This window comes from Piliocolobus tephrosceles, chromosome 10 (genome assembly GCF_002776525.5).
Source record: "Piliocolobus tephrosceles isolate RC106 chromosome 10, ASM277652v3, whole genome shotgun sequence".
NCBI lineage: Eukaryota > Metazoa > Chordata > Mammalia > Primates > Cercopithecidae > Piliocolobus > Piliocolobus tephrosceles.
Window position 1 is genome coordinate 86,842,006 of NC_045443.1, and position 26,950 is coordinate 86,868,955.

Below are 26,950 nucleotides of genomic sequence, written 5' to 3' on the forward strand. Positions count from 1 at the left end.
TCTGGGTGCTCCTGTATTGGGTGCATATATATTTAGGATAGTTAGCTCTTCCTGTTGAATTGATCCCTTTACCATTATGTAATGGCCTTCTTTGTCTCTTTTGATCTTTGTTGGTTTAAAGTCTGTTTTATCAGAGACTAGGATTGCAACCCCTGCTTTTTTTTTGTTCTCCATTTGCTTGGTAGATCTTCCTCCATCCCTTTATTTTGAGCCTATGTATGTCTCTGCATGTGAGATGGGTCTCCTGAATACAGCAGACTGATGAGTCTTGACTCTTTATCCAGTTTTCCAGTCTGTGTCTTTTAATTGGAGCATTTAGTCCATTAACATTTAAGGTTAATATTGTTATGTGTGAACTTGATCCTGCCACTATGATAATAACTGGTTATTTTGCTCGTTAGTTGATGCAGTTTCTTCCTAGCCTCGATGGTCTTTACATTTTGGCATGTTTTTGCAATGGCTGGTACCGGTTGTTCCTTTCCATGTTTAGGGCTTCCTTCAGGGTCTCTTGTAAGGCAGGCCTGGTGGTGACAAAATCTCTAAGCATTTGCTTATCTGTAAAGGATTTTATTTCTCCTTCACTGATGAAACTTAGTTTGGCTGGATATGAAATTCTGGGTTTAAAATTCTTTTCTTTAAGAATGTTGAATATTGGCCCCCACTCTCTTCTGGCTTGTAGAGTTTCTGCCGAGAGGTCTGCTGTTAGTCTGATGGGCTTCCCTTTGTGGGTAACCCGACCTTTCTCTCTGGCTGCCCTTAAGATTTTTTCCTTCATTTCAACTTTGGTGAATCTGGCAATTATGTGTCTTGGAGTTGCTCTTCTTGAGGAGTATCTTTGTGGTGTTCTCTGTATTTCCTGAATTTGAATGTTGGCCTGCCCTACTAGGTTGGGGAAGTTCTCCTGGATGATATCCTGAAGAATGTTTTCCAACTGGGTTCCATTTTCCCCCTCACTTTCAGGCACCCCAATCAGACGTAGATTTGGTCTTTTTACATAATCCCATACTTCTTGCAGGCTTTGTTCATTTCTTTTTCTTCTTTTTTCTTTTGGTTTCTCTTCTCGCTTCATTTCATTCATTTGATCCTCAATCGCTGATACTCTTTCTTCCAGTTGATCAAGTCGGTTACTGAAGCTTGTGGATTTGTCACGTATTTCTCGTGTCATGGTTTTCATCTCTGTCATTTCATTTATGACCTTCTCTGCATTAATTATTCTAGCTATCAATTCTTCCACTCTTTTTTCAAGATTTTTAGTTTCTTTGCGCTGGGTACGTAATTCCTCCATTAGCTCTGAGAAGTTTGATGGACTGAAGCCTTCTTCTCTCATCTCGTCAAAGTCATTCTCTGACCAGCTTTGATCCGTTGCTGGCGATGAGCTGCGCTCCTTTGCAGGGGGAGATGCGCTCTTATTTTTTGAATTTCCAGGTTTTCTGCCCTGCTTCTTCCCCATCTTTGTGGTTTTATCTGCTTCTGGTCTTTGATGATGGTGACGTACTGATGGGGTTTTGGTATAGGTGTTCTTCCTGTTTGATAGTTTTCCTTCTAATCGTCAGGACTCTCAGCTGTAGGTCTGTTGGAGATTGCTTGAGGTCCACTCCAAACCCTGTTTGCCTAGGTATCAGCAGCAGAGGTTGCAGAAGATACAATATTGCTGAACAGCGAGTGTACCTGTCTGATTCTTACTTTGGAAGCTTCCTCTCAGGGGTGTACTCCACCCTGCGAGGTGTGGGGTGTCACACTGCCCCTAGTGGGGGATGTCTCCCAGTTAGGCTACTCAGGGGTTAGGGACCCACTTGAGCAGGCAGTCTGTCCGTTCTCAGATCTCAACCTCCGTGTTGGGAGATCCACTGCTCTCCTCAAAGCTGTCAGACAGAGTTGTTCGGGTCTGCACAGGCCTCTGCTGCTTCCCCTGTTGTTTTTTTAGCTGTGCCGTGTCCCCAGAGGTGCAGTCTACAGAGACAGGCAGGTTTCCTTGAGCTGCTGTGAGCTCCACCCAGTTCGAGCTTCCCAGCGGCTTTGTTTACCTACTTAAGCCTCAGCAATGGCGGGCGCCCCTCCCCCAGCCTCGCTGCTGCCTTGTGGTTAGATCGCAGACTGCTGTGCTAGCAATGAGGGAGGCTCCATGGGCGTGGTACCCTCCCGGCCAGGTGTGGGATATATTCTCCTGGTGTGCCCGTTTCCTTAAAGCGCAGTATTAGAGTGGGAATTACCCGATTTTCCAGGTGTTGTGTGTCTCAGTTCACCTGGCTAGGAAAAGGGATTCCCTTCCCCCTTGCGCTTCCCAGGTGAGGCAATGCCTCGCCCTGCTTCAGCTCTCCCTGGTCGGACTGCAGCAGCTGACCAGCACGGATTGTCCGGCACTCCCCAGTAAGATGACCCCAGTACCTCCGTTGAAAATGCAGAAATCACCGGTCTTCTGTGTCGCTCGCGCCGGGAGTTGGAGACTGGAGCTGTTCCTATTCGGCCCTCTTGCTCCGCCTCGCTTTTGTACTTTCTGAGCTCTGTCCTCATTCCTCTTATTATCAGGCAAAGTTTTACAGAATCAGCTCAAGTATCACTCACTTTCGGGAAGCTGTACCTGTAACTTTTCTGTCTTCCACTCAAATTCTCCAAGTACATGTTTGACACCCCCCTCCCCCCACCATACAGTTTCTTTATTTAAACACTCCACTAATTACTCTCATAGCAATTTAGGCCCATATCATTATTATTGCACTTGCTCTTTCATTTGTACATTCTCATTGCTTGGTATATAACAGGTACTCAATAAATTTACTAAATAAGATTTTAAAAATTGGCCGGGTGCGGTGGCTCATGCCTATAATCCCAGCACTTTGGGAGGCTGTGGTGGGTGGATCACCTGAGGTCAGGAGTTTGAGACCAGTCTGGCCAACATGGTAAAACCCCATCTCTACTAAAAATACAAAAATTAGCCAGGAGTGTTGGTGTGGCCTGCAGTTCCAGCTATTCCAGAGGCTGAGGCAGGAGAATTGCTTGCTTGAACCTGGGAGGCCAGAGGTTGCAGTGAGCTGAGATCGTGCCACTGTACTCTAGCCTGGGCGAAAGAGTGAGAAATCATCTCAAAAAAAAAAAAAAAAAAAAAAAGATTTAAAAAATCTATTATAGCTGACTCCTTTTCTCACCCTTCCCTCTACTCACTTTTCTACTCCCTTCATACTGGTTCGCATCTATATTTCTCCATCAAAAAAGCTCTTCAAAAGGTTATCTGTAATCTCCACCAAATTATCAAACATTTTTCAAACTTTCTCTGGACTTTCAACAATGCTGACTCTATTGTCCTCTTGAAACTATCCTCCTTCCTTGGCTGCCATGACACCACACTCTTCGGCTTCCCTGTTACCTACTAGTCCTTCTCTGCCTTCTTTGCAGGCGACTGTTTCATCAGATCATTTTATTAAAATTCCTCAGGGAATAGTCCCAAACCCTCTTCTGATTCTATACTTTCTACTCAGGCAATTGTATCTATGGTTGCTGCTTCCATTACCACATACATGCAGAATACTCACTCATTCTTGTTTCCACTCTAGACCTTTCCTTTAAGCTGCAGCACAGATATGTGTACACAATTGTACGTCTGATAGATACTCCCGGATGTTTCAAAGGAACATCAAACTCAGTATGTCCAAATTGGAACTTGAAATCGCAAATTTGGTCCCCTTAGGAAATCCCCTACTTCAATGAATGGCATATAATTGTACAAGCTAAAAACCCAGGGATTATCTTTGCTAACCCCCTTCTTACCCCTGCTTACATATCTCTCAAACGAATTCCATTCTCTTGATTTCCACTAAGATTATCCTAATCCCAGTCACCTTCAGTTTTTGTTTGGACTATTGACTTTTTCTTTTAACTGGTTTCCATGTGTCTATTCAGCTGGCAGGAAGCTTGTTTTCAAGCTACAAAGGGCAAAATCATGAAAAAGCCTACATGCCTGATTCCTATGACCCTCTCTAAGCTTGGCTCACATAACACTGTGCCCCACTCCATCTCTGGGCCCCAGACTTTTTACAGGTCCTAAAGTAACACAAGCTCCCCCACAGACAAAGCCTTTGTATATATTCTGTCCTCTGCCTAGAACATTCCACTTCTCCCAATCCTTTCACTTCAAATCCTGTTGAGGCTTTAGATCAGCACTTCTCAAACTTTAATGCACACACAAATCACCTGGGGATCTTACTAAAAGGCAGGGTCTGATTTGGTAGGTCTGGGGTGGGACCTGTGAATCTGAATTTCTACTAAACTCTTAGGTGATGCTCAAGCAAACTGTCCATGAATCTTATTTTGAGTAGCAAACTTTTATTTTATTTTATTTATTTATTTTTTGAGACAGAGTCTCACTCTATTGCCCAGGCTGGAGTGAAGTGGCATGATCTTGGCTCACTGCAACTCTGCCTCCCGGGTTCAAGTGATTCTCCTGCCTCAGTCTCCTGAGTAGCTGGGATTAGTGTGCAATCACGCCTGGCTAATTTTTTGTATTTTTAGTAGAGATGGGGTTTTGCCATTTGGCCAGGCTGGTCTTAAACTCCTGACCTCAGGTGATCCACCTGCCTCTCAGCCTTGCAAAGTGCTGGGATTACAGGCGTAAGCCACCATGCTCGGCCTTGAGTAGCAAGGTTTTAGATCTCAGCTCAAATACCTTTTCCAGGAAAACTCTCTCTGATCCCACACATTACTGCCTTCAATTCATACTTTCACTGTACTAACATTCATACGTTCACAGTTTTTGCTTACCGTTATAACCCACACGCATTTCCCATCCCCAGCTCCTACCTAGTGTCTGACATGTTCATTTCTGTGAAATGAATGAACAATGTCCATTGAACCTGACTTAAGCTGAGTCATTTCCTTTCATGATGCTAACACCACAAGATGCACTACCCTAAATTCAGCTCCCACAGAAATCCAGCTCATCTTTGGTTAGTACACCAAAAAATTTTCTGTTTCTGCCACTCATTTGGGGTCTCCAGAGATATGGACAGAAGAGTAATTGACTCCACGTGTACTGGGCTTTCCACTCTAACAAGCTATTTGACCCCAGTTTTCACATATCTACCACTACACCAGATTCTCTTGTGCCAGGTACATAAAAGGCTGAGGAAAACAGGGGAATCCTAGTTACTATGGTCAGCTCCAAATATCCCACCTTGGTGTGAGGAATGGCTTGGCGAAGGATGAAGGCAGGAAGAAAAGAGACAAATTTTTAGTATATTCTCATTTTTTTTCCCATTCAGAAAAAACAGCTTAAATTCTCTTAACATTCATTTCTCCTTATACTCAGGAAAAACATCTTCAGCCTGATCAATATGAGGAGACCCCATCTCCACTAAAAATACAAAATTAGAGGAGAGTAGGTTCCAAGATGGCCAAATAGGAATAGCTCCAGTCTAGAGCACCCAGCGTGAGCAACACAGAAGACGGATGATTTCTGCATTTCCAACTGAGGTACCGGGTTCATCTCACTGGGGCCTGTCAGACAGTGGGTGCAGCCCATGGAGCATGAGCCAAAGCAGGGTGGGGCATCACCGCACCCAGGAAGCACAAGTGGTTGGGGAATTCCCTTTCCTAGCCAAGGGAAACTGTGACAGGTGGTACCTGGAAAATTGGGATACTCCCACCCTAATACTGCGCTTTTCCAATGGTCTTAGCAAATGGCACACCAGGAGATTATATCCTGTGCCTGGCTCAGAGGGTCTCACACCCATGAAGCCTTGCTCACTGCTAGCACAGCAGTCTGAGATCAAACTGCAAGGCAGCAGCAAGGCTGGGGGAGGGGCGTCTGCAATTGCTGAGGCTTGAGTAGGTAAACAAAGCGACTGGGAAGCTCGAACTGGGTGGAGCCCACCACAGCTCAAGGAGGCCTGCCTGCCTCTGTAGACTCCACCTCTGGGGGCAGGATGTAGTTGAACAAAAGGCAGCAGAAACTTCTGCAGACTTAAACGTCCCTGTCTGACAGCTTTGAAAAGCGTAGTGGTTGTCCCAGCACAGAGTTTGAGATCTGAGAATGGACAGACTGCCCCCTCAAGTGGGTCCCTGACCTCCAAGTAGCCTAACTGGGAGGCACCTCCCAACTGGTGGCTGTCTGACACCTCATACGGCCGGGTGCCCCTCTGAGACGAAGCTTCCAGAGGAAGGCTCAGGGAGCAACATTCGCCATTCTATAGTATTTGCTGTTCTGCAGCCTCCGCTGGTGATACCCAGGCAAACAGGGTTTGGAGTAGACCTCTAGCAAACTCCAACAGACCGGCAGCTGAGGGTCCTGACTGTCAGAAGGAAAAGTGACAAACAGAAAGGACATCCACACCAAAACCCAATCTATACGTCACCATCATCAAAGACCAAAGGTAGATAAAACCACAAAGATGGGGAGAAACCAGAGCAGAAAAACTGAAAATTGTAAAAATCAGAGCGCCTCTTCTCCTCCAAAGGAATGCAGCTCCTCACTAGCAATGGAACAAAGCTGGACAGAGAATGACTTTGATGTGTTGAGAGAAGAAGGCTTAGACGATCAGTAATAACAAACTTCTCTGAGCTAAAGGAGGGCATTCAAACCCATCGTAAAGAAGCTAAAAACCTTGAAAAAACATTAGACGAATGGCTAACTAGAATAAACAGCATAGGGAAGACCTTAAATGACCTGATGGAGCTGAAAACCATGGCACGAGAACTACGTGATGCACGCACGAGCTTCAGTAGCCGATTCGATCAAGTGGAAGAAAGGGTGTCAGTGATTGATGATCAAATGAATGAAATTAAGCAAGAAGAGAAGTTTAGAGAAAAAAGAGCAAAAAGAAATGAACGAAGCCTCCAAGAAATATGGGACTATGTGAAAAGACCAAATCTACGTCTGATTGGTGTACCTGAAAGTGATGGGGAGAATGGAACCAAGTTGGAAAACACTCTCCAGGATATTATCCAGGAGAACTTCCCCAACCTAGCAAGGCAGGCCAACATTCAAATTCAGGAAATACAGAGAATGCCATAAAGATACTCCTCGAGAAGACCAACTCCAAGACACATAATTGTCAGATTCACCAAAGTTGAAATGAAGGAAAAAACGTTAAGAGCAGCCAGAGAGAAAGGTTGGGTTACCCACAAAGGGAAGCCCATCAGACTAACAGCGGATCTCTTGGCAGAAACTCTACAAGCCAGAAGAAAGTGGGGGCCACTATTCAACATTCTTAAAGAAAAGAATTTTCAACCCAGAATTTCATATCCAGCCAAACTAAATTTCATAAGTGAAGGAGAAATAAAATCGTTTACAGACAAGCAAATGCTGGGAGATTTTGTCACCACAAGGCCTGCCTTACAAGAGCTCCTGAAGGAAGCACTAAACATGGAAAGGAATAACCGGTACCAGCCACTGCAAAAGCATGCCAAATTGTAAAGACCATCAATGCTAGGAAGAAACTGCAGCAACTAACGAGCAAAATAACCAGCTAACATCATAATGACAGGATGAAATTCACACATAACAATATTAACCTTAAATGTAAATGGACTAAATGCTCCAATTAAAAGACACAGACTGGCAAATTGGATTAAGAGTCAAGACTCATCAGTGTGCTGTATTCAGGAGACCCATCACATGTGCAGAGACACACATAGGCTCAAAATAAAGGGATGGAGGAAGATCTACCAAGCAAATGGAAAACAAAACCAAAAAAAAGCAGGGGTTGCAATCCTAGTCTCTGATAAAACAGACTTTAAACCAACAAAGATCAAAAGAGACAAAGAAGGCCATTACATAGTGGTAAAGGCATCAATTCAATAAGAAGAACTAACTATCCTAAATATATATGCACCCAATACAGCAGCATTCATATACATAAAGCAAGTCCTTAGAAAGCTACAAAGAGACTTAGACTCCCACACAATAATAATGTGAGATTTTAACACCCCACTGTCAACATCAGACAGATCAATGAGACAGAAAGTTAACTAGGATATCCAGGAACTGAACCCAGCTCTGCACCAAGCAGACCTAATAGACATCTACAGAACTCTCCACTCCAAATCAACAGCATATACATTCTTCTCAGCACCACATCGCACTTGTTCCGAAATTGACCACGTAGTTGGAAGTAAAGCAAATGTAAAAGAACAGAAATTATCACAAATTATCTCTCAGATCACAGTGCAATCAAACTAGAACTCAGGATTAAGAAATTCACTCAAAACCACTCAACTACATGGAAACTGAACAACCTGCTCCTGAATAACTACTGGGTACATAACAAAATGAAGGCAGAAATAAAGATGTTCTCTGAAACCAATGAGAACAAAGACACAACATACCAGAATCTCTTGGGCACATTTAAAGCAGTGTGTAGAGGGAAATTTATAGCACTAAATGCCCACAAGAGAAAGATGGAAAGATCTAAAACTGACACCCTAACATCACAATTAAAAGAACTAGAGAAACAAGAGCAAACACATTCAAAAGCAAGCAGAAGGCAAGAAATAACTAAGATCAGAGCAGAACTGAAGGAGATAGAGACACAAAAAACCCTTCAAAAAATCAATGAATCCAGGAGCTGGTTTTTTGAAAAGCTCAACAAAATTGATTGACCGCTAGCAACACTAATAAAGAAGAAAAGAGAGAAGAATCAAATAGACACAATAAAAAATAATAAAGGGGATATCACCATTGATCCCACAGAAATACAAACTACCATCAGAGAATAATATAAACACCTCTATGCAAACAAACTAGAAAATCTAGAAGAAATGGATAAATTCCTTGACACATACACCCTCCCAAGACTAAACCAGGAAGAAGTTGAATCCCTGAATAGACCAATAACAGGCTCTGAACTTGAGGCAATAATTAAGAGCCTACCAACCAAAAAAGTCCAGGACCAGATGGATTCACAGCTGAATTCCACCTGGGTTACAAAGAGGAGCTGGTACCATTTCTTCTGAAACTATTCCAACGAATAGAAAATGAGGGAGTCCTCCCTAACTCATTTCATAAGGCCAGCATCATTCTGATACCAAACCTGTCAGACACAACAAAAAAAGAAGAATTTTAGACCAATCTCCCTGAGGAGCATCGATGCAAGAATCCTCAATAAAATACTGGCAAACTGAATCCAGCAGCACATCAAAAAGCTTATCCACTGTGATCAAGTGGGCTTCATCCCTGGGATGCAAGGCTGGTTCAACATACGCAAATCAATAAATGTAATTCAGCATATAAACAGAACCAAAGACAAAAACCACATGATTATCTCAATAGATGCAGAAAAGGCCTTTGACAACATTCAACAGCCCTTCAGGCTAAAAACTCTCAATAAACTAGGTACTGATGGGACGTATCTCAAAATAATAAGAGCTATTTATGACAAACGCACAGCCAGTATCATACTGAATGGGCAAAAACCGGAAGCATTCCCTTTGAAAACTGGCACAAGACAGGGATGCCCTCTCTCACCACTCCTATTCAACATAGTGTTGGAAGTTCTGGCCAGGGCAATCAGGCAGGAGAAAGAAATAAAGGGTATTCAATTAGGAAAAGAGGAAGTCAAATTATCCCTGTTTGCAGATGACATGATTGTATATTCAGAAAACCCCATCATCTCAGCCCCAAATCTCCTTAAGCTGAGAAGCAACTTCAGCAAAGTCTCAGGATACAAAATCAATGTGCAAAAATCACAAGCATTCCTATACACCAATAACAGACAAACAGAGAGCCAAATCATGGGTGAATTCCCATTCACGACTGCTTCAAAGAGAACAAAATACCCAGGAATACAACTTACAAGGGATGTGAAGGACTTCTTCAAGGAGAAGTACAAACCACTGCTCAACGAAATAAAAGAGGATGCATACAAATGGAAGAACATTTCATGCTCATGGATAGGAAGAATCAATGTTGTGAAAATGGCCATACTCCCCAAGGTAATTTACAGATTCAATGCCATCCCCATCAAGCTACCAATGGCTTTCTTCACAGAATTGGAAAAAACTACCTTAAAGTTCATATTGAACCAAAAAAGAGCCCACGTTGCCAAGACAATCTTAAGCCAAAATAACAAAGCTGGAGGCATCATGCTACCTGACTTCAAGCTATACTACAAGGCTACAGTAACCAAAACAGCATGGTCCTGGTACCAAAACGGAGATATAGACCAATGGAACAGAACAGAGCCCTCAAAAATAATAATACACATCTACAACCATCTGATCTTTGACAAATCTGACAAAAACAAGAAATGGGGAAAGGACTCCCTATTTAATACATGGTGCTGGGAAAACTGGCTAGTCATATGTAGAAAGCTGAAACTGGATCTCTTCTTTACATCTTATACAAAAATTATTTCAAGATGGATTAAAGACTTAAATGTTAGACCTAAAACCATAAAAACCCTAGAAGAAAGCCTAGGCAATACCATTCAGGACATAGGCATGGGCAAGGACTTCATGACTAAAACACCAAAAGCAATAGCAACAAAAGCCAAAATTGACAAGTTGGATCTAATTAAACTAAAGAACTTCTACACAGCAAAAGAAACTACCATCAGAGTGAACAGGCAACCTACAGAATGGGAGAAAATTTTTACAATCTACCCATCTGACAAAGGGCTAATATCCAGAATCTACAAAGAAACAAATTTACAAGAAAAAAATCAAACAATCGCATCAAAAAGTGGGCAAAGGATATGAACAGGCACTTCTCAAAAGAAGACATTTATGCAGCCAACAGACACATGAAAGAAATGCTCATCATCACTGGCCATCAGAGAAATGCAAATCAAAACCACAATGAGATACCATCTTACACCAGTTAGAATGGCAATCATTAAAAAGTCAGGAAACAACAGGTGCTAGAGAGGATGTGGAGAAATAGGAACACTTTTACACTGTTGGTGGGACTGTAAACTAGCTCAACCATTGTGGAAGACAGTGTGGCGATACCTCAAGGATCTAGAACCAGAAATACCATTTGACCAACCATCCCACTATTGGGTATATACCCAAAGGATTATAAATCATGCTGCTATAGAGACACATGCACACATATGTTTATTGCAGTACTATTCACAATAGCAAAGACTTGGAACCAACCCAAATGTCCATCAGTGACAGACTGGATTAAGAAAATGTGGCACATATACACCATGGAATACTATGCAGCCATAAAAGAGGATGAGTTCATGTCCTTTGTAGGGACATGGATGAAGCTGGAAACCATCATTCTCAGCAAGCTATCACAAGGACAGAAAACCAAACAGTGTATGTTCTCACTCATAGGTGGGAATTGAACAATGAGAACACTTGAACACAGGGTGGGGAACATCACACACTGGGGTCTGTCGTGGGATGGGGGGAAGGGGGAGGGATAGCATTAGGAGATATATCTAATGTAAATGATGAGTTAATGGGTGCAGCACACCAACATGGCACACGTATACACATGTAACAAATCTGTATGTGGTACACAGGTACCCTAGAACTTAAAGTGTAATAATAATAATAATAAAAGAAAAACATTTTGACTAACAATCTATAGGAAAGATTATATAAATTAATTGCTGGATGAAACAGCCAAAACATGTGCATGAAATAGGTTGTAGTAGGGAAACATAATGGAAGAGCTCAATTGCAAAAAACGTATGACAGGCAGAAGCAATGCCACTGTTGCCAGGAGAACTGCCTGGAAAGGGTGCCAAGGCAAAAACTAAAAATAAACAAAACATATTCACAAACATACTCATAATTGGGGATATAAACCCCGTGATTATCGTTTTCCTTGATAAATAAATACATAAAAATAATCATAGCACTTTGTAGGATAAATGAATAGATTTTAACACTGAACTAAATATTAACAATATAATGTCTTAGAGAAAACTGCTGCTCTCTAAATCAAAAGTTTTCAATACATTTAAGGTAAGCAGTTTATCTTAAAATCAAAATTATTTTTCTCAATTCTAACTATTTGGTAAACTTATCAATGTATTCAATTGAAAAAATGGTAACTTAAAAATAATATGACATGGTTGAAGATTCTCATGTGATCCTTTGATACACAGTGCCCAAAATGTAAGACAGCCATATGTTTATTATATTACATATTTCATAGAACACTGAAATATATAAGTGATTTCTAGAAAAGGAAAGAACAAAATAATTTCTAAAATAGTGTACATATCTTGAATTTTTTCAGTAATTTTACTGTGTACAGAACTGTACAAAAAGTACTCAAACTTTTCTAAAAAAGTACAAATCCGAGAAAGCATATTTCTTAGTCAAATTATTCAAATTTCAACTGATTTTCCAAAGCATACAATTGTTTTTGCTTCGACTTAATGATGCATTTCCAGTTCTATTTACAATAAGGAATTATTTTAAATATTTATCATCTTGAAACTTTATTAAATTGCTATCCCCAAAATGCATAGTTCTGAATTAAGAATAATATTACTCAGCATGGTACTTTACCTGATGCTAGATGTCATTTAAAATAAATTTATTTGATATATTATCAACCTTAGAGAATGGACCAAGTAGGACACAAATTCATTTTTCTGAACCTGAAGCTTCAAGCAGAAGTGTCCAAGTAAATAGCAAAATTCCTTTGAAAATTCTACCTCTGGAGACAAGGTGTTAATACTGTAACATATACAGCTCTAGGATATAGTCAGTCCAAGACAGGCAAACTGAGTCTGAGGAGCCCTGAACATGGAGCTACTGGACCTCCTGGAACTATAGATAACGCATGACCTGAGGAACATTAAGAGTGAGAGAGAGAGAGAAACTGGAAGACATGGCCTGGATTCTGCACACAGTCACACAGTTTGTATCACGGACTTGGGCTTTCTTCTGAGCCTTGCCCCCAAGATTTCCAACCCAACTGAGGTAGAGGATATCTACCAGGAAAGCATAGCTGTGTTTAAAAATAAAAGTCAGGATGGGCATGGTGGTTCATGCCTGTAATCTCAGTACTTTGGGAGGCTGAAGCTGGAGGATGGCTTGAGCCCAGGAGTTAGAGACAAACCTGGACAACATGGCAAGACTTCGTCTCCATTTTAAAAAACAACCAACCAAACAAACAAAACCCAACCAGCCAACCAAATGACAGCAACAAAAGGCCAATTTAAAACAGAATTCACTTTATAAAAATCACCCTAACCAAATTTGATAAAAACGGATGTTCTCATCTATTCCAAAATAAAATAATACCTGCACACACCAGAACAGCAAAAACACCATCAAAGGAAATTTCTGCATACACAGTTCCTACTGCTGAGAATATCCTTTTTCAACAAACAGACAAAAACTGAAAATTAGTGACAGGGCAGAAGTGAGAACCTGGGGAGAGCAGTCAGAGAATAGTAACAAAGCCCTGCCAAGGAAGGTAAAGCCATTACATCATTATGAAAGAGATTTAAAGACATGACAGATCAAATAATTATTCGTATCAGGAAGCTATATCCACACAATTACGCTTGAACAACCTATGATGAGAACGCCATATGGCACACCTTCTGGATAAACAGTAAGAGACAAGTGTGTCTTAAACACAATTCTTCCTGATGAGCATTCTAACACTAAGTTAAGGACTTGTGTGTGCTAAAGTCTGGTGTGTGCCAAGGATTTATGTACTTGGCAAGTAGGAATAGGCAATGCCTAAATTCCCAAAGTAGCCTTCACAACCAGTTACTTACAAGCATTGGTTGACTCAAGGGCCTATTTCTCCACCTGCTCCCAAACTGGAGGTCCTCAGTACTTTCCATTTTTGCCTCCCGCAACCAGAGATATGCATTAGGTCTCCTTGGCTACTACACGATGGTGAAAAATATTTACTTAAGTTAAATCATACTGACCACAAGGAATCTAAAACCAAGATTCAAAGTGGTAAGGCCTGTAGTCTGTGTGTCTAAACATCTGGAAGACAGGTTGCTGCTGGTGTTCAGACTGTCCTCTGAGGTTAGTTCAATCAGAGCCTTGCTTGCCCCCATCATTTCCTGGCTGTGTATCTTTCGGGAAGTTACCTAACCCCTTTAAGGCTAATTTGCAGAATGCAAGAATCTACATGCATGCTTAGTAATGAGGTAAAATGTTTAGTAGCATGTGAAAAATGGTGGCTATTTTTATGGGAACCACAGGCATGTAAATGAGAGTGCTCCTGAATTGATTTACTGAAACACTGAGGTAACACATTTGTAAATTAGTTACATTTAACCATTCCACATGTATATATACTTTAAAACATCATGTTATACATAAGAAATACATACAATTTTATCTGCCAATTAAACAATAAATAAATGAAAGAAAAAAGGAGGAAAAATTCCCTGAATATAATACTACATTCCCAGATAAGCAACTCAAATTGGCAAGTTGGCAATTCTCAAATTATTTTATAAATCTAGTGCAATGGTAATCAACATTCCAATGGGATGGTTTTTTGAAACAGACAGAATAATTTTAAAATTCGTATGGATAAGTAATAGGCAAGAAGACCCAGGAAAGTTTTGAAGTAAAAAACTGCGTTATATAATAAAGAAATATTCTAAATCTACAATAATTAAAAAGGTATGATAATGGATCAAGAGCAAACAGATGATAATGGATCAAGAACAAATAGATCAAGAACAGATCAATAAGACAGAAGAGAAAGTCTCCAAAGAGACACAAGTTCACATGAATTTAATGTTTAAAGAAGGTTATTCAAATCAGTGAAACAATACAAATTGAGGATACTTTTTAACTATAAATCTGTACCTCATAACTAAATTAATACATCTGGATTTTAAGATTTTATCATTAAAAATAAAACCTCAAGAAGAGTAGCTAAGATGTTTGGGGATTGATGAGGGAATTTCTTTGCATAGAATCCAAACAACAAAAAATAGTTTTCAAAAAGGTAATGCAGCTAAACCTATCAAAAATCAGAAACTAAATTCAAGGAGAAATGAGAAAAAAGGAAAACATATTTGTAGCACGTGGCAAGAGGTCAATCTTCTTTTTTTTTATTTTCTTTTTTTTGAGATGGAGTCTTGCACTGTCACCTGGGCTGGAGTGCAAGTGGCACGATCTTGGCTCACTGCAACCTCTGCCTCTAGGGTTCAAGCAATTCTCCTGCCTTAGTCTCCCAAGTAGCTGGGATTGCAGGCAGCCACCACCATGCCCAGCTAACTTTTATATTTTTAGTAGAGACAGGGTTTCACTATCTTGGCCAGGCTCGTCTCAAACTCCTGATCTTGTGATTTGCCCGCCTCGGCTTCCCAAAGGGTTGGGATTAGAGGCGTGAGCCACTGCGCCCTGCCCGAGGTCAACCTTCTTAACTAAAATTACCTAAGGATCAATTTAAAAATGAACAATAGGAAAACGGGCAAAACACACAAATATGCAATCTTCAGAAATACAAATAAACAGTAATCATGAACATGTCAAAACTCACAAGTCACTAAAAAATGAAATAAACTTGATAACATATTTTGCTTATTAAGCTGTTTTAAGGCTTTTATCATTTTAAATAATTAAAAATAAATAGAAAACCTTTAAAGGTTTTTGTCATGTTGATGTTGTTATTACAAACAATGTTGGAATAGGCATCCTTGAATAGAAATCTTTGTTTGTATATATTATCATTTCTTTAGGATGATTTACTATGTACCACTCAGGGTTCAGCAGAAAAACAGAAAGTACAGCCATTATTTTAATAGAGAGAATTTAATATAGGGAACTGGTTAAACAGATTTCTAAGTCTGTAAATGCTAAAAGGGAGCTCTGAGGTTAGCAGAGATATTAAATGTATGAAACTAGTTCCCTAGAATTGGGGAACAAAGGCAAGAGATTGGATTATTGGAAACTAGACACTCAAGAGGTCCCTTGCTGAGAGCTGAGATGGTTTGTTCACAAGGAGAAAAGAGGAACGTTCATTAAAAAGACATTCTGAAAAGGAAAAGGAAATGCCTGGCATTCCTTCTCCATCTCCCCTTCAACTTAAAACAAACAGCTCTATGTGCTTCAGAAAAATAATCCAAATAGATACATAAAAAATATGAGAATTTTGCCACCATAAATACTAAGGCCCACCAAAATTTTGCAGTGCTTTGGAAAGTAGGTTAAAAAGTACATATGATATAAAATGTGAGCTTTGTAGTGGCCATCATTATCCTGAGTAAAAGAAAAACAAAATACTCTAGGAATTAAGACAAAAAATAGAAAATCAAATTATACTAAAAAAAACTTCCATTGTAAAAGTCAATTGAAGTCCATTTGACATTTAAGTGATGGGTTGGTTGGTTGGTTGGTTGGTTGACTGAAAGCAACAATTTTATTTATGTTTCAGTATGTATGATTGTGTGGCCTGACAATCTCAGAAAGTAAATGCAAAGAAATGGAAAGACACGGAAAGAACTAGGCCAGGACCAGCACTGGCCTTAATAGCCAGTTCACTGAGATGGTGAGGTTCTAAATCTTTAGAAGCCCTAATATATTTTACATAGTTTGACAGCATAAAGCAGGAAGAACTGACTGAAAAATATGTGTTAGCAGACTTGCTGACTACTTTCACCAAATAATAATTAACTGTCAAGTGGCAAAATAAAGGAGCAAAGCCAATAGCTTTACTATCTATGCAGCACCAAATAACTCAAAACCAGATGGGTATACATGTACAGAACAGCTGAAAGCTAAGTTCGCTATTTTTCGTGAAACTCTGACAGCCCCACAAATGGCATTTAGCTCCACAGTAAACCATCCTCTAGGTCAGCAGGAAGCTCATTATGGGCTGACAGTCCAGGAGACAAGCACTTTTCAGGGAGCTACCATAGTAATTTCCTGTGTGAAAAGCTCACTGCTGTTCTTGCATTCCTCAGGGTGCATTTCTTCTCATCTCAGAGGATGTTTCTCTTCCACAGGAAGAGGAAGGAACCAGTTGTTACTGGATGTGTGGGCTGAGAGCTGTCGGGCATTTTCAGCGTGCCTCGGTCTCAGCTGTGGGAACTGGGGATGCAGCTTAGATTTCCAGGCCTGGGACAGTCAATATTACTGCAGTAGTCTCGGGCGTCACAGTTTAGAAATACAGTATCTCAGGAAGTTGGAAGGCAGAAATAATACCTGGAACACCTCCAGTTCCCAGAAACGTGCTAATTTTCTAAAGGAAATTTTAAAAAGTATTTATTGGGCTCCCAAATAGCATGATTTATAAATCCTTTTGTAAAGTTTTCTTTTTTTTTTCTATCTTCACATTTTGTATGGCAAAGTTCAAGTCCTAAATCACGTTTGTCAGTAGAAATAAGGACAAGTTTCACTGCATGAAGTATTCTTTAACTAGGACTATTTTAAAAAACTTAAAGAGTATCAAATTTTTGGTAAATTCATTAATATGTTTTCTTTCCCTGTGACTTTGAAACTTAAAGAGAAAGAAGGTCAAATTAGTATATTTGTCAGTATATCTTAATAAAAAAATTGGGACTTAGTGATTATTACTATTTTTATTAAAAAGCATATTTTATTTGAAGGGGGAAAGAAGCCTCTGGTTTTCATTGTCAATCTTTTATTACAGTGATACTGTTAGTAAACTTTGCAGCTATCCAGATTATCTATCTTGAAAAAAAAAAAAAAAAAAAAAACAAGCCATGTTGCTTTAACAAACTAAAACACTTTAGCATTTTAGTAGTTTTATTTATTTTTTTACAATCCCAAAGCAATTTTTTTTAAAGGTCAGCCATCACATTCACAACTGTTAGCAGTTTTTATAACATATGGGTCATGATGTACTTCAAAAGCAAGGATCCAACTGATTTGCAAATAGTTTCTTTCCAGTCTCTAATATTTTCTCTCCTATCTCTATTTTAAAGATTGTATCTGAAAAAATGTAAATGTGTTTTCTATTTCTAAATGGCAAGAGATCTTTGAAAATGTTGTGTTTTTCCTCATTTACTTGTTAGTTATCATGTATATTCTGTTTTTTAAATGTCTTTGACAATTTAATTACTTCACTTAATTTTGAAGGGGAATGTTTTTAAATTGTTTCTCAAACCTTATAAAAATTCCTCTTTTACTCCAATTAAGCATCTTGGGGTTTAACATTTAACTTTTTGTGTTACTGGATAAAAAATTACTGTATCCACTTGACATATTTACTATCATTTGCAGTTAAGATAAAAAGTCTCTTAACTCTTAAAAGGAAGATAAACTGAGGGAGGTACTAGCTAGTGAGTCCAGAGACCTGGATCTTATAAATGCCTAAGTTCATTTCCTTTCATACCCTTAGAGCAGGGACAGGAGGAACATACCGCAGAGCCACTAAACCAGCACTTAAAGATACCATACAAATGTCTGTTTCCTAATGCTTAGGAAGCAGCCACAAAGTTATAGATAAATACACCTAGTTTCAGAAGTCATATGCACTAAACTGCCAAATCAAATGCCACCGTACAAACTGCTGCAAAGTTTAAAAACTTTACATTGCATATGACCATTTTACACTTTCAAAGTTGTAAGTTTTAGTTTTAAGACATTGAAGTTCACATACACTGTGTTCTTTTAGTCTTTCCAAATCTTTGCTTATATAAGCAGTTAGGAACTGAAATAACTCTGAACTAGTTACGCAATGTTGTCTAGTAACCAGGATGAACTGTTGCCACAACATTCATGGAAATATTCTCTCTGTATCTGCAAGTTTATTCTTTGTGTGTCCATATATTTTGTCAGCACATTAGTATTTTTCAGGTAGTATATACCATATGACAATCTCCATGTAAGTGTATAAACTTTTTCTTCCTAAAAATAGGCTGATGCAAAAAAACTTTCTGAAAGAGAATCCAATGTACTTTGCTAAAAAACAAAAATCCAAATGACATTTAGGAAGGAGTGTGCTTCCTAAAGTCATGGAAATAGCAGAGTATCTCTTGCACTGATTCAGCTGATCACTTTTCTGATCCTAGAACAGAATACAGGAAAACCATGATTCTTTTTCTCTCATCAGCCCCTCTGCCAAAATGATGCAGAGCCAGGAGATATTCTCAGCTATCCTGAGATTACTCAAGGCTATGTCTTACTGCCCCTGGGGAAAGGAGATCGGGAATCCCACAGCTGACATTCACTCTGTCAGGAAATCCTCTTGGCTCTGCCTTCAAAATACACCCAGAATCCGATTGCTTATCACCACCTCTTCTGCTACCTCCCTGGGTCAAGCCAGTATTGCCTCCCGTCTGAGTATTTCACTAGCTTCCTAGTGAGTCTCCTTGTCTACCCCCATCAACATCCCCAGCCTGTTCTCTTACAGCAGGCAGAGTGAACCTGTTAAGACACAAGTCATATCATGCCCCTCCCTCTGCAGGAAACCCCCCAGTGGCTCCTATGTCACGTGCAATCTGGCCTTCTATCACTGCTCCCACTCTCCTGGAGAACCCTTCCCAGATAGCCATACGACTTGCTCCCTTCACTCCTTCAGCTCTTTACTCAAATGCCACCTGTCACGTGACGCTTGTCCTAGCCATACTAGCTAAAATTGCAGCCTTCTCCTATCTTTTCCTCTCTGTCTTCAGTGCCTTTTTCACCTTTGTGTTCCCTATACTATATACAGTTTATTTTTTAGATCTGTGAATTGCATTTCTCTGACTGGAATATAGAATGTAGGCTTCTCTGGAGCAGGTATTTTTGTTTCCTTCACATTCTCTAAAGCTAAGAATAGTGAGTTAATAAATACTTATTCACAGACCTATGTATGTGAGTAGGCATCCTTCCTGGATCCCACCACATCTGATTTAGGCAACTTAAAGACTCTAAACTAGACTGATGCATTTTTATTACCATGGTTCATATATGTTTCATTTCTTCTGAAGCAACTGCTTATACCTTGCTTTTGCTCCAGGCATGGTGGCTCATGCCTATAATCTCAGCACTTTGGGAGGCCGAGGTGGGCAGATCACTTGAGGTCAGGAGTTCGAGACCAGCTTGGCCAACATGGTGAAACCCTGTCTCTACTAAAAAATACAAAAATTAGCTGGGCGTGATGGCAGATGCCTGTAATCCCAACTGCTCAGGAAGCTGAGGCAGAAGAATCACTTGAACCCGGGAGGCAGAGGTTGCAGTGAGCCGAGATAGCACCACTGCACTTCGGCCTGGGTGACAGAGTGAGAGCCTTTGTCTCAAAAAAGAAAAAAGAACTGGTCAAAGGTTTTCTTCTAGATAAGTCCTCTAGGTTACTCCAGCCCATTAATGATCTCTTCTGAATACTGCCCAATGACAATCTTTCATTGACATTCATGTATACTTGACGTCTAATGTTCTGAAACCAACATTGATTTCTTCTTACTCAGTTAGTTCTGTCCAGCTAGATTGTTTGTTTCTTGAGGTCAGGCAGCCAGCTTGGTATCTCCCTCAGCATCTCATGTAATGCCTTTATGCAGGGCATCTTTAACTATTTTGACTGATGGAACATCAAAAGACTGTAGATCTTGGATTTTTTTCTATAACATAACTGTATGTTTATTGTAAATTAATTTGACTTGAAAGAAATAATATCCCTAATTCTAAAGAAAGGCATATACATATTCTGCATTATGTTCATATTAAGCACAGTTGCCAGGATGAAGATGAGAACACCCTGTCAACTCTGAGAAGAGTCCAGTATTTTGGCAATCAAAGGAACAACAGCAAGATTACCAACTTCATTTTGTTCATTTGTAAGACAGTAAAATTAATATATCAGAATTTAAGAATTTTCCTAAAGATAAAAAAAGTAATAATCCCAGAGTCTTTTTTTTTTTTTTTTTTTTTTGAGACGGAGTCTTGCTCTGTCGCCCAGGCTGGAGTGCAGTGGCCAGATCTCAGCTCACTACAAGCTCCGCCTCCCGGGTTTACGCCATTCTCCTGCCTCAACCTCCCGAGTAGCTAGGACTACAGGCGCCCGCCACCTCGCCTGCCTAGTTTTTTGTATTTTTTAGTAGAGACGGGGTTTCACCGTGTTAGCCAGGATGGTCTCAATCTCCTGGCCTCGTGATCCGCCCGTCTCGGCCTCCCAAAGTGCTGGGACTACAGGCTTGAGCCACCACGCCCGGCCCCAGAGTCTTTTAAGATAAATTTTATTTACAGTTAGTTTAAAACTCTTTTTTTTTTTTGAGACAGAGTTTCACTCTGTTGCCCAGGCTAGACTGCAGTGGCACAATCTCGGCTCACTGCAACCTCCACCTCCCAGGTTCAAGCAGTTCTCCTGCCTCAGCCTCTCAAGTAGCTGGAATTATAGGCACACACCACCATGCCCAGCTAATTTTTGTATTTTTAGTAGAGATAGTGTTTTGTCACGTTGGCCAGGCTAGTCTAGAACCCCTGACCTCAGGTGATGCACCCACCTTGGCCTTCCAAATGGCTAAGATTACAGGTGTAAGCCACTGTGCCCAGTCAGTTTAAAACTCTTTATATTAGGATACAGAAAACAAATTCTTATCTTGCTTGTCTTTTTAGAAGAGAGGAGTGGGACATCCCATGTAGCCACACCACATGTCAATGCTAATGATAAATGCCCTAGCATAATTTTGATAGAATCCTGGTCTAGTTCTAACTACAAAATGAAAACATTAAAAGACTCAAATGGAATCTTGAACTAAATAATCTTTAGAAAATTAGTACATAATTGACAATATAATCAGAATAAAGAGTCAGGAATTTGAGAACAACGATTTAAAACTATGTTTATATGGCCACCAGTATATTCCTTTACAGAAACTTTTTTTTTTTTTAAACAATAAAGCTTTAAAAATAGAGATTAGTAACAGCTTATTTTGATCCACAAATATTGTGTCAAATTTCCTGCTTGGCATTAGAGACACAAGTGCAAGCCACAAAGATACCACCTGTTAAAGACTGTATGCCACAATTTCTTCTCTGTAGTGAGAAGACATCAGAGCACAGACATCGGTACACTTGAGTCTACAAATCTTCCTGAATATAATATTAAATCAAGTGAAAGTAGAAATAGAGGCCATTTCTTACACCATAACAAACTTCTTTTATGCTACTAAGAAATTTGACAAATTAAAGTTTAAAGAGACATCTTTTTCATGTCCTATCTTGATGAAATGAATATTTAAGGAAATGTCCAGTCTACAAAAACCAAACAAATCAACCCTCAAAAGAAACAGTAACTACAATAACAATAACAAAAATTACCTTTAAACACTACTTTTTTTGGCTTCCAGTATTTTTCCAGGGTTTTAAATTACAATCACATGCAAAGTACACACCCAAAATATTGAATGCAATTGTGCTTCATGCCAAAGCAGAAAAAAATCCCCTTTACAATTATGTCTGATTTGTTGTGCAGAAGCAAAAGAGAAACCGTCAATGTAGGGAGGAGACTATGATTAAGGCTTATTTACCACTATATTAATGGAAAGGTGAATAGTTGAAAAAGTAATTTTATTTTAGTTTTCTAACCAATTATCTATCATTGAACTAAAAGAGATACATATTGAAAATTTAAAGAAAAACCCTTTGGAGATACTCTTTTAAAAGTCTAACTGCTTTATGAGCATCTATGTCTTCAGAAGGCACTATTAAAATAAAGTCCTTATACCTTGCTTGGCAGCATGCAGGTATCTTCCAGATTATAATCTATCTAGATGGGAGTTTATTAGCATAATCTCAAACCAATTTATAGCAAACAAGACTTTGTTTTCTTGTGTTTTATTTTTGTTTGTTTGCTGGATTTTCATATACTATCCAGTATACAATTCAAAGTAACAGTGGAATCTTCCTTTTAATGCTTATATATTGGGTGAAACCATGTGAAATCATTGATATTAGACTGTTTTTGCCTACAAAATGACAATTTCATATAATTCAACCTAATATTATCCTTTGTGGATGATAATTTTACTCTTCCATTTTATTATTCTGTTTTGTAGCACAGCTATTAAATGTCATATGTTTATTATACAGAATTGTCTTCTCAACATTTCACATACCCCATACATTCCTTGAGTTATGGTCCTGTAGTATAAATGTATACTATAATAGATACATACAATCTACAATAGATATGTACCATCTATACTACAAGGGACATCACGTTGTCCCTTGCTAGGAGGCAGTCATGCCCACCTCAATAGCACCGTCTGTCAAAACTGTCTGGATTCCTCACGTAATGAGGCTTTGCAAAACTTGAAGGGTACTGGCAGGGACAGTGAGTCTCAAAAGGTGAACCAAATATTTTTAATGATCTAAGATATTTTCTAGGCCAGGAGTGTGGAATTTTAGTCTACTGACTACCTCACAAAGAGGCAGCACATCTCATAAACCTCCTATCTTTTTGCTCCTTCTCGCTACAGAGGGAAAAAACTAACTCATCAGATTTTGTAAATTTCTACAACATGCATTTGGAGTAATTCATTGAACATAAATGTATTGAAGACCTACTATAAGCCACGTACTGTGGCAAGTTGTACACATCCCATTAATTTTTAATTTCTTAAATTACTAATGCAGCAATGCTGCCAGAGTTATAAACATGAATACTGTAAGCAACAAGACCACAGACTGGTTTGAAGTCCTAGTGGTCACCAGTGATTCTTGGAATTCCCTTTAACAATCAGCCCATTGGTTACCCTCACTTGGTTTTTGTCACTGAAGCTCCTAGTGAGAGATCAAGGAGTCTTCTCTGCTGTGGGATTAACACTGAAAGGACCCTTGAATAATTACAATGCTTTCTGGTACAAGATAGACTCAAGATGGACTAGTCTTCTGCAGAATTCCTCTATAATAAATACATTCTTGAGATCTATTAGAGAATTTGTAAAATCATAATGTCAGGGTTTTATTTTGGCTACAAAATTAAAAATGTACCCCAAATATTTAACTAAACTGACATCATAGCAGCAGTGTCATCAAAGACCACGCCGTTCTTCCCATTTGTTCTTACAATTAGTTTTGCACTGACTAGCAGGATCAACTGTGGCAGTGATTTGCCTTGGAAAGAGTAAGCAGAATCCTAAATGGAAAGGCTAAAATTCTTAATCTTTGAAGATTTTGAAAACACTGAATAAATAAATTTTATATATGTAATTTCTACAAACAAAATTGTAAGTAGTAGAAATACTTAATTTATGGATAATCCATCAAAAGAGATTAACAAAGGGCAATGCTGTTTTTCTTACAGCTTCTAATGAGAAGACTAGAAGTAAGTTTAGCACCTCCGAAGGACAAATAACACAACAGGGAATCAGCTCTGCAACAGCATGTGAAATGTCACCTGGGTGGCATCTTAATACATGAGACAGTGGGTATGGATTAGACTGAGCTCAGGGACCTCAAAGTAAAAGCTTTCCTGGAAGTTGGTGCTGCTCCCCCTTGTGGTAAACTATTTAGATGCATTGTAAATATGACTACAAAGTTCTTCCTATACTAAAATGTTAGGCTACATAGCCCACGTTTTATCTCCTCCCCCCACATTTTGGAAGGAAAATGGATTATGCCAAATGATTAAATGCCACTTAAGTGTCAAAAAAAACCCCAACTTACTGTGGTAGAATCAAAAGAAAGTATATCCACAACAGGGGGAGTAGAGATCTGCAAATCGATTACCTCAAGCTTTGGATTAATCTGTGTATACACATAAAAAAAAAAATTATGAGATTTTTCATACCATAAGAAACCAAATGCTATTTGTAAAAACCTGGAGGGCATTTTCTAATATATTCTAAAATTAAAATATATTGGTATATTTATTACTATGGATGAAAAAATTTTAAGCAAAATGTTAGCCTACCAATTCTATCAACGTATAAGAAAAGATCATTTTGACAAGGTTGAATTTACCCCAGAAATAAAAGGTTTTCACTTTAGAAAATCAATGTAATTTACCTAAAAAGGAATATTAAAAATAAAACAAAATGACCCACCTCAAAAGATGAAGAAAAAAATCCTAGCCAGTTCAGTAAGAAAAGGAAATAAAATGTATTAAGATAACAATTAGAAAGAAATAATATTCTCATTCATATATAATGTTATCTAGAATCTATTGCTAAATCACTAGAATATTCAGAATTTAATAAGATTGTTAGTCCCAAAATCAATATATGAAAGCAACTGCATTTCTGCATTCTAGCACACAGTTAGAAAATGCAAAATTTTAAAGGACAGCATTTACAATACCATAAAAGTTTAACAATACATCAGACTAAACATACAAAAATGTGTTAAGACCTTATGGAAAAGAATAAAACTTATGTTAACATTAAAGAAGGCTCAAATAAGTAGAAACCTATATCATAAAGAGCTCAAAAGCAGAGTGCTGTATATATGGAAAATAAATATATTCAGAACATTAGCAATGAGAAAAGTAGAAATTAAAGCAAAATACCACTTAATACCTATTAGACTGCAAACACTAGAAAGCTCAATGATGCCCACAGTGTTTGTAGCAGCATTGTTTGTAATGGCCAAAAAAACTATTGGAAGTACTCTAAGTGTCTATCAACAGTAAAACAGGTTGTGAGAATTACTACGGTGACAAATTCACTGGAATGCAATACAGTAAAACAGGTTGTGAGAATTACTACAGTGACAAATTCACTGGAATGCAATACAGCAATGAAAACAATTTATGAATGCATGAAATCTGAATTCATATGTATGAATCTCAGGACTTCAATGTTAAATTAAAAAATCAGTTACTGAAAAAATATATTCAGTATAATTTCATTTATATAAAGTTCAAACTCATTTAAAATTAAACAATAATTATAGATTCAAATATATAAAGTTACGAAGAAAAGCAATGGAATGAATACCTAGAGTAGTGACTAACTTTGAGGGAGGCTATTTCAGAATTTGAAAAGACAAAAAAATTGAAAATAAAATTGAAACATTATGAATACAAATAAGTAAACAAAGAGCAACAAAGATAGCAGAGCTTTATATCAAATGAATGGTACCAATAAGTGTACTAAAGAACCTTAAGGAAGAAACTATAGACTGAGTGCTTCTCAGGGTGTCCAATCTTTTGCTTTCCCTAGCCCACATTGGAAGAAGAATTGTCTTGGGCCACACATAAAATACACTAACATTAATGATAGCTGATGAGCTACAAAAAAAAAAAAAAATGCAAAAATATCTCATAATGTTTTAAGACAGTTTACGAATTTGTGTTGGGCTGGATTCAAAGCCAGCATGTGACCTGTGCGCTGGACAAGCTTGGCTTAGATAGTGAGAAAGGCTTCCTATGGAGGAAACATGGCACATGATGGCTCCTTAATAAAAGATCTAGAAAACAAAAACAGAGAGGGAGATGAGTAAAAGAGCATTCTTCATGGCATAGTGGAAGAACGCTAACATACTTTCACACAGGGGTAGAAAGAAGAAGGTTGTCAAGGTTCAAATTGTGAAGGGTGAAAGAATTTGGGAAGGCACAGAAAGTTGGAAGCTAAAATGTGCTGAATTGAAAGAGTAATCTGACAGACACATAAAGTATCATGAATAAATTAGGGATGGCAGTGAGGACACTACAGTGTTAATCCAGGTCTGTAGTGATGAAGGCTTGGCCAGTGATAAGAGGAGTGGAATAATTTTTAAAGCACTTACCATGTTTGATGGGTATGGCTGTAGTTTTAGAAATAGTAAAAGCATTTTATAACTATCCAGCCAATGTGTTGAAGGGGAGGTATAACTGCTGTGCTATAGTAAAGAAGGAATAAAGCTGTGCATGGTGAGGATGAGGGACAATCAGCTCATCTAGCCAAAACTGTTGTCTCTTCCTGGCTGTCCCACAAAGCAGAAAACAAACACAGCCTCCTGCCATTAACTCTAAGTCCAGAGTTGAGGCAAAGAACAGAAATGTGAGAGTGACTTGTTTTCCTTTTAATCTTAAGACTCGCTGTCCAGAGACTGCTTGCATATGTTTTATTCTTTTTTATCTACTGCCACCTAGTGTAGATAGAAAATTATTTACCTGTGAAAATACAATCTAGTT

At 38.7% G+C, this 26,950-nt stretch overlaps 1 protein-coding gene and 1 long non-coding RNA gene across 9 annotated transcripts in view; one reads left to right on the forward strand and one right to left on the reverse strand.

Annotated features, from left to right (window-relative positions):
* LOC111549710 overlaps window positions 1–17,030 on the forward strand; it is a 32,522-nt gene extending 15,492 nt beyond the window's left edge. The window contains exons 2-4 of the long non-coding RNA XR_002733823.3: window positions 5,300–5,463; window positions 16,325–16,438; window positions 16,854–17,030. This is a non-coding gene — a long non-coding RNA (uncharacterized LOC111549710). The remainder of the gene's footprint in view (window positions 1–5,299; window positions 5,464–16,324; window positions 16,439–16,853) is intronic.
* Window positions 1–26,950, reverse strand: part of POC1B (POC1 centriolar protein B) — a 199,705-nt gene that overhangs the window by 85,329 nt on the left and 87,426 nt on the right. For 6 of the 8 annotated variants that reach the window (XM_023222740.3, XM_023222453.3, XM_023222522.3 and 3 more), the window contains one exon: window positions 24,502–24,582. The exons of the other annotated variants lie outside the window; for them this stretch is intronic. In XM_023222740.3, the coding sequence (XP_023078508.1) occupies window positions 24,502–24,582 (81 nt within the window). The remainder of the gene's footprint in view (window positions 1–24,501; window positions 24,583–26,950) is intronic. 8 annotated transcript variants of the gene reach the window in all.